This window comes from Zingiber officinale, chromosome 7A, assembly GCF_018446385.1.
Source record: "Zingiber officinale cultivar Zhangliang chromosome 7A, Zo_v1.1, whole genome shotgun sequence".
NCBI classification, from domain to species: Eukaryota; Viridiplantae; Streptophyta; class Magnoliopsida; order Zingiberales; family Zingiberaceae; genus Zingiber; species Zingiber officinale.
This window is the reverse complement of record NC_055998.1, coordinates 67,769,827-67,781,251: the sequence shown is the minus strand read 5'-3', so window position 1 is coordinate 67,781,251 and position 11,425 is coordinate 67,769,827. Positions and strand designations below refer to the sequence as shown.

Below are 11,425 nucleotides of genomic sequence, written 5' to 3'. Positions count from 1 at the left end.
GCAACCTCTACGCTTGTAGGCATAACAAATATGACAACGGAAAAAGCATGGCCTATTGACAATTAGAATACTCCGTATACAGCCTAACATATTGCATCAAAATGGTTCAAAAACGAAAGACTTCTCCGGTTACCGGTTTATAGATTGTGAAATAATTGCAAAGGTCATCAAGGACAGTGGCATACCTCACGATTGTCGGTGACCTTAGGGACCAGCTTCCCATCGCAGTGCCTGTTCTTCATGACATACCTCGACTTTCCGACCAATCAACTCCAAACAGTTCAGTCCAAAAAGTATGCAAAAGTAGGGGGAAAAGGGAAGAGAAAGAGCTTACGGATTGGGGATTAGCGCGGAAGAGTGTAACGATCAATCCACGAACTCCTCCCAGCCTCCCAGGGCTCGATGTAAACCATGTCGGAGATGAAAGTGAACGGGACGAAAGGAAGAGATCGAGAGAGGAGGAGCCTCCCGGCATTGCCCCTTTCCGACGAAGAACTGCAGTCTTTAAAAGTTAAACCTGGCAGAGAGAGAGGGGACTAAAATAAATCCAACGATCATTATCATGTGACATTAAAAAATAAATCCAAAAGAATATTTATATTTAAAAATACCTTAAAGTATGGATAGAATCTTCCTTCACTGTTGAGTATTTGTGGTGAGACAGTAGAATCATTTAGTTGGATTAAAAATTGATCTTAAAGTGTTATTAAAACTCTAAGAACATTGTGGAAATGACGACTAATGGTCTCAGTAGATCGACGAAAGAAAAATCTTTCTGATTGAACACGTCCTTGACCACTTAAAATATGTAGAAACTTAGCAACTTGTTCCGCAACAAAATTGTATTGATTATCCCTCAGAAGTCCTCTTCCACGAAGTATTGCAACTAATCGAGTGAAAGCATCGTAACTCATGTGTATTACAGAGCGTGAGTTATAATGGGCTTCTAATTGAACCATCAATTCTCGGCGCACTTGATTTCCATTACATCGTTGTGATTGGGTAGTTGGTCTTTCAATACGAGACACATGTCGAGTCATATATTGCATGCAAGCTAAATAACCAACATAAGCAACTATGGCTAAGATTGCATTTCTATCAAATTGCCTCATATTACGTACAATGTAAGTGTCTTTCAATTATCCAATCTTGGCTCACTTATAGTCATATTGAATGCTAACTCTGGATTTACCAATCTTTGCTTGAACAAAGTACCAACTTCCATGTAGTAGACAATAGTTTGGAAAGAAACAAATAACAAGATAAGTTGTACCACACAAACAAGCAGTATAGTTTGTACCTTCTATATTTTGTACCACACAAACAAATAACAAGATAAATACCATCTTCAATACAGAATAGTTTAGGCACAAAACCAAAACTAAACAAAGCCACAAAGACACGGAACAAAACCAAACAAAGGCAAAACCAATAAAGCACAAAACAAAAAAAGGGCCAAAACCAACGAAGCACAAAATCAACAACATCCATACCTCCAATTGATGATGCAGTGGTGGCGACGGGAAGAAGGTGGCGCACGGGAAGAAGGTGGCCGACAGCAGTATGAAGAAGGTGGCGCACGGGAGAAATGGTGCAAGGAGAAGTTTTTGGCGCAAGGAGAAACGGCGCACGGGAGAAAGGCAGGAGAAAACAAGAGAGTCGGTAGATAGAAAAAAGGTTTTTAAGTTAAAAGGACAATTAAGTAATTTTAGTTGTCCATGGTAAATTCTCTATCCAAATCTGACCATTTGAGGTCTGATTTACTGTTCACATTTTGAATGGAATTGGAATTGACTTCCATATCAAATCCATCTAAAAAATTCATTCCAAATTATGGAATTGAATTCCAATTACCATAGAAATTCAATTCCATAGGATTCCAAACAGGGTGTAAAAGTTAGACCTGGCAGAGAGAGAGAGAGGGGAATTCGATCCGATCCAACAACCCCTTGCACGAAGAAGAAACGAATGACTGAGATGGAAAACGGACCCTCCTGTGCGGCTGTGCTAGTCAAGACTTGCTAACTCGTGGTCTGGTTCAAGTCGGAAGTTAATTTTTTTTTCCAAAAATAAAAAAATAAAATAGAAAAAATTAAGAAAAGGGCATATAAATAAAAAAAACAAATTACTCATCGAATTTCCTTAGTTTTCTCCCTCTTCAATCGTCATGTTGTTGTATAATTTGCAGTGAAAAATCAAGGCAGACAGCACAAATATATTTGTTCTTCTAAGTTTTGAGCAAATACTAACCAGTGTGTGTATTCATCATGCTCCTCAGAGTTCTGAGCTAATTATATATGCTCTGGGTGTGAGAAAAACAGGTACAATCACAGAATTCAAGTAAGGCTTCCTCCTTGCCGATGTCTCATTACACTTCCTCACCTCAATGGAGATTATTCGACCAAAGTTTACACTCATTCTTATCTATTTTCATAGTAACTGATAAGATGATGCTTTAAACGTTTGGCAATGGAGGAATCATGCAGCGCAGGGACTGGGACTCATCTTTTGCCTCCTCTCATCGATGCCAAAACTTTGCAGGCTCGGCAAGCAGCAATGCCCAGTTTTCCATGCCTTGTCCTTCCTGCTCGTGCGATCGCTACTCGGTGTCACCTCAGCGCTGCAAGCTGAGCTTGCTCCGGAGCGATACGACGTTGCGTTCAATGAGTTTGGTGTCGGAGCGGGGCTTGTTTTGTAGATGTCTGATTTCTCATTAGCATCTTCTTTCACTTCCGTAATATTTGAGGAATCGAGTTTTTCGATCTGCGAGGTCTCACGTAGCAGCTCAGCGAGCTTCTTCCTACCAGTAGGAGAAGGTTCATCAGATTTTGAATATGGAGATTTGTCGAACAAAAAATGGTTGTCCAGTTTAGGAGTTGATGGTGTGCTCGAAGGATGAATCGGGGTACTGCCTCGCGAAGGAGTGAACTCTGTACAGCAAAAGCGATTTATCATAATATATATATCAATTGGTGTTAGGAATACAGGAATCATACCTCCATTCACACTGAAGAAATCATCGTCGCAGTCTGAATCAAACCACGCTTGTGTATCGAAGAAGATCTTGTTCTTGCTCCCTGAAGTTAAAATATACACATCCAGCAATAGAAGAACAAAGAGATCGATTTTTCATTCGATAACTAGTCAAAATTGTTAGGGTTTTCCTTGCCGAATGATCTCTTGAAAGTTTTAGAATCAAACATCATTCATAGAAACTAAATTAGTAGACCTAGCGAACAATCCAAAATCTCGCAGTTGGGCAAACCATTACGTCTACTCTAAGAAGGAAGCGCAATCAATAAATTATCAAAATCTCCATAACACTAATCGCTTTTGTGATTAATTCAGAAGGAACATGTTCAAGTTAATCAGTGTTCCGCCGAAACAGAGTGGTTGAGACAGTCGAAAATGACAAGCACTAAAATGTAGAAGAGCTTAAAGAATTATATAACATGAAGAGATTTGGTGGCAAGAGCTAAAGAAAGGGAAAGAAAGAGTCACAAACCGTCACGCCACAAATTGAAATTTATGATCCAAATCTTACAGTTCTGCGAAGAACTCCATCTACTTTGAGAAGAAAGCAGAATCGACAAAGTATTTAATTTCTCTAAGACCGCAATCTCAAGAACACTGTTTACTTTCAAATTTGCACACAAAAAGGTTAGTGATGGATGCGATTGACGTACCGAACTCGGGAGTCTGCGAACCGAATCCATGAACTGGATTCGCCCCATCCAAAGCCTTCTCTTTTGCGGGCGACGGGAGGAAGAGCCTCTTAGCCTTGGAAGTTAAACCCAATCGATACCTCATCGACGACGCATCTGAATCTTTCGGTATTGAAGTGCACACCCCCATCTTCAAGATTGGATTTTTCTGAACAAAAGCCTGGAAGAAAACAAAAAGAGCACAAAAAGTGAAGAAATGGAAAGAAAAAAGCCGTAAATAGAACGGCGAGGATGCAAAGGGAAGTAAATAATTACTTGCATAAAGAAGACAAAACCAAAAGGATCATATTTTTATGGTAAAACAACCCATGGGAATCTACAAAAAAGGCTTCAAGACTGCTGCTTCTTTTTTTTCACTTCGGCTTCGTTGATTTCCCAGCTGAACAAAAAATGGAAGAATAAAGAGGAGGAAGAAGAATTGGTTTGTTCTTTCTTCTTGGAGCTAGTGAGGGAGCCAAAAAAAGAAAGTCCTGTTGAAAGTTAGGTTGCACAAGAGAGAGTGGAATCAATGCCATGCCATGCCATGCCATTGCCATGCACTAACATGCCATCAATCTTTTTCGCGTGATGGATGATACATGATAATTGTTGGAGTTTGTCCCTTGAGCTTCGCATGGGACCATGAATTCCATCATTTATTTTATTTTGAAGAAGAAGACCTTATTTTCTCCTTTTTATTTTTAATGGGTAATTTATCAAAATATATTTTTTATAATTGAGAATTATTGAGAGTTTAGCTCTTATAATTATTTTTTATAAAATAGTTTTTTCTGTTTTTATAGTAAACTAATAACTTATGGATATTTTTTTAGAGAATCTTTTTAAATACAATACAACACAATGCCAATATTTAACTTAGCACGCCTAAAGATTTATACTGATTTTTTTACACTTTAAAAAATAATAAAATAATGGTCAACTATTTTAGACATAAGAAAAATTAATGTGTTATATTTTAGAACATTATTAACATCTATACAAATTAACTAGATTTTTTTTTAATTTTAGAAAGTTTATTTTGAATAAAAATCAAAATTAGAAGGTGAATTTATAATCAATTTATGTCTATCTTTATTAATCTATTAGGGATGATTTGCTAACTATCTTATTTTTTAAAATTAATTTTTTTTAATCATTAAATAGAACATATTAAATTTATTTATATCTAAAAAACATTTTTATAAATAACTTGATTAAAGTTAATTTTTAATTCATTTTATGTCTTATTATTAATTTTATTTGTTCAAATAAAGTTGATTAAATAGGAGTTAATTTGTAAATTATTTTGCGCTTTAAAATTTTGAATTATTATAAACTTCTAGATACCTTAAATTGCATATGAATATTTTTTCGTAAAAAAGATATTTTAAGAAACATTGGATCATTAACTATTTTATAAATGTTTTTAGTAAAAAAAATAATTATAGGGTGACTTTGGTAATTCTCAATTACATGATAATTTTCCTTTTGAAAAAAATAAGAGACTCTAATGGATATTTGGATACATTAATAATTGTTAAAATTAAAATTTTTAGTAGATAATGATTTTTTTTTATATATATTTTTTTAATAACTTGATTAATTAGTTCTCAAATAATGTAGTTATTATTCGGGTTTCGTTATTAAATTCATATGGATTTGGATTTGATTTTGTGTTAGTTGATGTAGTGTTAATTTTATTTTGGCTCATATGTTATTATTATTATTTTTCTTGGTTATAGGTCGATGTTTATTATTATTCTTTTCATTTGAACTTTGACAATTCAATGGGACTCTTATTCGCATTGGAAATGTGAATGAAAATAAGATGGATGAAAAGATTTTCCCTGTGTATAAGAGTTTAGTGCCAAAGAGATGAATGACTATGAGGTTGGTTTATATGAAATCAATGCTTATAATTGTGAACATGTATAAAATCAATGCTTGAAACTATGTCAAACGTAGGCTTGGTGTCTCAGTAACCCACTCAGACTCGACAACTATGTGATGAGCTTAAGCAATCAGTAGCTTGGACAACCAAACATCTCGACAATAACCCACTTGGGCTCGACGAACAATTATGTTGCATCTCTATGAATATCTTCGCGCCGGCAAGGGTCTTTGTTCTATATAATGCTACTACAACCATAGGCAGATGTAATACACACAAATGCAGAAGCACATAATCCTTTCTTTGTCGTTCCCCTTATTTTATGTCTCTGTACCCTCTGCTCGACGAATTTTTCTATGATAGCACTTGAGTACTAGCTCAGATCATTTGTTTTAAAGGAACTATGTCAAACACATGCTTGGCGTCTCAATAACCCATTCGAACGTGCTGACTATGCGATCGACTTGAGCACTTGGCAACTTGGACAATCATCTTGAGCACTCGATAGTTTAGACAACCAAATAGCTCGCCCTAACTAGGTCAGCCTAACATTTTGATATCATTAGGTCATCTTAACAAATAGGTCTGATTTATATTTATAATTTCAGATAATTTTGTTGTATCTTGGGTAATATCTCTAATAATTCTCTCAATGAAAATGATGTTATATATATATAGGGATTTGATATGTCAATACCTCATGAGCACTTAAATTTTTTTTTTATGTTAATACTATAATTTAACCCTTAAATCCTAAAAGAAAATTTTGATTGACATAACCGGTTGTTTAAAAAATATAAGAAAATAAATTAAATAAAAGGTTATGTTGTGCACGGGTGCACTATACTTAAGCAGTAGTACAATGTAAGGGTAACGATCGAGAGCTCCCTGTAAATTTAATTTTTTTATATCAAATATTAAACCGATAAGAATAGAAATTATACATGATTTTAGCCAAAAGGCCAAGAAAGGTATGCTTTCTAATATCATCAGGCCAATATATTTATAGAAGTTTTTCTGTTCACGGTGTTACCAATTCTAAGATGTGAGACTAAAGAGAATTATATCAGTGCATATTTTTTATATTAAAATAACGAGAGAAAATTAGGCTTAAATTTGTTTTCAATGTGAAAAGGAAAAAATATTAACATAATGTAATTTAATTTTGAATTTTATTAAAATCATTTAGTAAATGGGACAAATTCTTAATCAAATAATAACATACTAATAATATATATTATTACTATTTTATTAAGAATTTGTACCCTTTACTAATTAAATTTGGTGAAGCCCAAAATGAAATTACGTTAATATCATTTTTTCTTTTCAAACCAAAAATAATTTCAAGTTTTATTAGTAATTTCCATAAGCACATCAATCAGAGATCTAGAGTTCAAGCCTCTGCTACGGTATATTATTGAAATATTTTCTCATTAATCAATCAGTGGTCTAGAATTTGAGACTTAGTTGTGGTGTATTATAAGAAACTTTTCTCATTAATCAATCAGGGATCTAGAGTTCGAGACTCAGCTGCGGCGTATTATTGAGAATTTTCTCATTAATCAATTAGAAGTCTAGAGTTCTCTTTAGTCTCACATCTTATAATTTGCAACACTGCAAATAGAGAAGCTTCTATAAATACCTTTGGTCGGTGATGTTAAAAAGCATAGGGTGCGTTTGGTTTGTGTATTTTTCATTTTTATTTTTTGAAAAACACACGTTTCTGAAAATGGTGTTTGGTTTGCATTTTCCGTGTCTATTTTCTAAAAAAATAGCTTGCATTTTCTAGAAAAATAGAGAATGACAAAAAGTCATTTTTTGTTTTTTAGAAAATGCGCGTTTTCTAGAAAATGAAAATGGAAAACGTGTAAACCAAACACACCCATACTTTTCCCAGTTTTTTGACTAAGATCAAGTATGATATTAAATTAATTTTTATATGGGGGAGCCTATTATAGTAGCTTGCTGCTGGGATTCTTGGGCATCACCCTAGCACTGTATTATTGTATGGGTCTGGCGCACCCTTACCCATTTATGGGCGGCCTTTTAGCTAAGATTAAGTGTAGAATTTATTCTTATCAGTTTAATATCTGATATAAAGAATTAAATTAATTTTTTTATGAAATAGAGTCCATTACTCACACAATTTTTTATAATTACCCTAGAAGTATATAAAATTACAAAAATATTAGAGTTTTACCCCACTAAAAAAAATAAAAGTAGGGACAACACTTAAAAATTAAACAGCTTTTTACCGAACTTAGTAGATACGTTTTCAAAATACCTAAATCACGTATCATAGTTTCAAAATACCTAAATCACGTATCATAGTTTCAAAATTACCAAATCACGTACACACTTCCCATTTTACCCTTATCCTTAAATCAAATTCGATTGGAAAAATTTTTCAGTTGAATTAATTTCTTTCTATGTGTTTGAAAAAAATCATTAGCCAGTTTCAGCCAAAACCGGCTAATAGAACTAGAGACCTCGAAATGATATAAAAATTCATTAGTCTATCTGTTCGTCTAATTCTCATGATTATAAAAATTCTATCAAATATTAATTTGACCCAATATAGTGAGAGTAATAATTTTTTTAAATACGAATATATTTAAAAAACTAATTCATGTTTAAAAAATTATTGCTCTCAATATATTCGGTCAAATTGATGTTTGATAGTATTTTTACAATCAAGAGAACTAGACGAACATATATAAACTAGTTTCCTGTCATTTCGAGGTCTTTATACCCATCAACCAATTTTGATTGAAACCGATTGATGGACTTAGAGACCTCAAAATGACATGAAACCAGTTCTTATATGTTCATATAGTTCTCCTGATTGTAAAAATACTATCAAACATCAATTTGATCCAATATATTAAGAGAAATAATTTTTTAAATATGAATATATTTAAAAAATTAATTCATGTTCAAAAAATCACTACTTTCAATATATTGGGTCAAATTGATGTTTGAGAGAATTGATATAATCATAGGAACTAGAAGAACTCATAGGATTTAGTTTCACTTCATTCCGAGCTCTCTAAATCGATCAACCAATTTTAGCCGAATGAACCTACATTGATTTTATTTAGGTTTATTTGACCATAGTTTAAAAAAAAATCACTACTCTCAATATATTATGTCAAATTGATATTTGATAGTATTTTTTATAATTAGGAGAACTAGACAAATACATAGAAACTGATTTTATATCGTTTTAAGGTCTCTAAGTCCATCAACCGATTTTTGCCAAAATCGGTTGATGGACCTAGAGACCTTGAAATGTTATAAAATCAGTTTCTTTGTATTTGTCTAATTCTCCTGATTGTAAAAATACTATCAAATATCAATTTGACACAATATATTGAGAGCGGTGATTTTTTGAACATGAATATATCTAAAAAATTAATTTATGTTCAAAAAATCACTACTCAATATATTAAGCCAAATTGATGTTCGATAGCATTTTTACAATCAGGAGAATTAGGTTAACATATAGGAATTAATTTTATATACTTCCGAGGTATCTAGGTCCATCAGCAAATTTTGGTTGAAATCGATTGATGGATTTTTCAAACAGAATGAAATCGATTCAACTGATTTATTTTTCCAATTGAATTGATTTGAGGATAAGGGTAAAATGAGAAGTGGGTACGTGATTTGGTAATTTTGAAACTATGATTTGTGATTTGGGTATTTTAAAAACTTATCTACTGGGATAGGTAAAAAATTGAAAATTAAAACTATTTTCTATAACTCAAATACCCCTAGAAGTATATAAAATTATAGAAATATTAGAGTCTACCCCACTAAAAAAAATAAAAATAGGGGCAATACTTAAAAACTAAAATATTTATTAAGAATTTGTCCCCTTTACTAACTAATTTTGGTAAAATCTAAAATAAAATTATGTTAATATTCTTTTTTCATTTTATACCAAAAATAATTTCAAGATTTATTAGTAATTTCCACAAACATATCAATCAGGAATCTAGAGTTTAAGACTCAGCTGCGATATATTATTGAAAAATTTTCTCATTATTCAATTAGTGATTAAGAGTTCAAGACTTAGTTGTTGCGTACTATTGGGATTTGCTGTGATGTATTATTAAAAATTTTCTCATTAATCGATTAGAAATCTAGAGTTCTCTTTAGTCCCGCATCTTATAATTGGCAATACTGCGAGTAGAGAAACTTTATAAATACCTTCGGTCGGCGATGTTAGAAAGTATACTTTTCTCGACTTTTTATATAAGATCAAGTATAATATTAAATTAATTTTTTATATGGGGGTGTCAATTACAATAGCTTGCTGGGATTCTCGGGTGTCACCCTAGCATTGTATTATTGTATAAGTCTTGCACACTCTTACTCATTTATGAGCATCCTTTTGGTATTTATTCTTATTTAATATCTGATATAAATATTTAAATTAATTTTTTATGAAGGAGAGTCCATTATCCGCATGGGTTCATACATTATTTTACACATACAACTACGGGCGGAGCCACGTATAGCTTTGGTGGGGCAACTGCCCCACCTCAATTTTTTTTTAAGTATCCCTAGAAGTATATAAAATTGTAAAAATATTAGAGTCTTAAACAACTTACTACACTAAAAAAAAATAAAAAAAAGTAGGAGCAATAATTAAAAATTAAAACTATTCTTTATAGGTCAAGTATATAAAATTATAAAAATATTAAAGTTTGTTCTACTAAAAAAAAAATAAAAGTAGGGGCAATATTTAAAAATTAAAATTATTTTATTAAGAATCTATCCCCTTTACTAACTAATTTTGATGAAGCTCAAAATGAAATTACGTTAATATTCTTTTTTCTTTTCATATCAAAAATAATTTTAAAGTTTATTAGTAATTTCCACAAAATCTAGAGTTTGAGACTGACATATTATTATAAAATTTTCTCATTAATCAATCAGGAATCTAAAGTTCGAGACTCAGTTGCGGTATATTATTGAGAATTTTCTCATTAATCAATTAGAAATCTAGAATTTTCTTTAGTCTCACATCTTATAATTGACATCACTGCGAGCAAAGAAGTTTCTATTAATACCTTGGGTCGACGATATTTGAAAGCATAGTTTTCTCGGTTTTTTGGCTAAGATCAAGTATGATATTAAATTAATTTTTTATATAGGTGAGTCTATTAAAGTAGCTTGTTGCTAGGATTCTCAGACGTCATCCTAACATTGCATTATTTTGTGGGTCTGACGCACCCTTACCCAATTTATGGGCGGCCTTTTGGCTAAGATTAAGTGTAGTATTTATTCTTATCAGTTTAATATCTGATATAAAGAATTAAATTAATTTTTTATGAAGTAGTTGTTGGACCGTGGCGGTCGGCTAGAAGGGAGGTTGAATAGCCTGCAAAAATAAAAAACACAACCCTTCTCGACTTCTTAAACTAACACTTGCATATAAAGAGTAAGTAAATAAAACAGAAAGGACGAGGCTCACAATTTACTTGGTTACAACCGGGGAGGTTGTTAATCCAAGGCAGATAAAAAGCGTACTAACAAATCTCCTTTAGGCGGAGAAGCCTCTTACAACGTTGTCGTACAAAAAATATAAGCTTAACTCTAAAAAGAAGCGCATAAGTGTCTGAAATGAATTGCTTGGAATTGTTAAAAAGCTTCTGGACCAAGACTGTATTTATAGCCTTGGTCGGGGTGCCCCGAAGGGGTTCCGGGTGCCCTGGGGGGATAAAACTTTATCCCCCAACGTTTAGATCACGATTGACACGTTTTGGTCAAAAAGTCAACTCCGGGCGCTTGGAAGGGTTCCGGGCGCCCCAGACAGTTC

At 32.7% G+C, this 11,425-nt stretch overlaps 1 protein-coding gene and 5 pseudogenes across 1 annotated transcript; 4 read left to right on the top strand and 2 right to left on the bottom strand.

The window, feature by feature from the left end:
- Window positions 1-2,259: 2,259 nt before the first annotated feature.
- Window positions 2,260-4,231, bottom strand: LOC122001467 (uncharacterized protein At3g27210-like). The gene is made up of 4 exons (XM_042556224.1): window positions 3,981-4,231; window positions 3,687-3,885; window positions 2,997-3,077; window positions 2,260-2,930 (listed from the first exon to the last, which is right to left on the bottom strand). Exons 1-4 carry the CDS (start codon window positions 3,984-3,986, stop codon window positions 2,479-2,481), a joined length of 738 nt encoding a protein of 245 aa, XP_042412158.1. The 5' UTR covers window positions 3,987-4,231; the 3' UTR covers window positions 2,260-2,478.
- A 2,195-nt stretch (window positions 4,232-6,426) lies between these two features.
- Window positions 6,427-6,570, bottom strand: LOC122003336 (annotated as a pseudogene).
- Window positions 6,571-7,479: 909 nt separating this feature from the next.
- On the top strand, window positions 7,480-7,622 carry LOC122003337 (annotated as a pseudogene).
- LOC122003342 lies at window positions 7,623-7,738 on the top strand (annotated as a pseudogene).
- A 2,962-nt stretch (window positions 7,739-10,700) lies between these two features.
- Window positions 10,701-10,844, top strand: LOC122003181 (annotated as a pseudogene).
- Window position 10,845: 1 nt separating this feature from the next.
- On the top strand, window positions 10,846-11,024 carry LOC122003288 (annotated as a pseudogene).
- The last annotated feature ends 401 nt before the right edge of the window (window positions 11,025-11,425 follow it).

Excerpts from the sequence above, each read along its gene's own strand:
- LOC122001467 (XM_042556224.1), bottom strand. Across the intron at positions 3,078-3,686 it reads TTCGCAGACTCCCGAGTTCG|GGAGCAAGAACAAGATCTTC; the intron begins GTACGTCAATCG and ends TTTTAACTTCAG. Across the intron at positions 2,931-2,996 it reads TTTCTTCAGTGTGAATGGAG|AGTTCACTCCTTCGCGAGGC; the intron begins GTATGATTCCTG and ends TTTGCTGTACAG.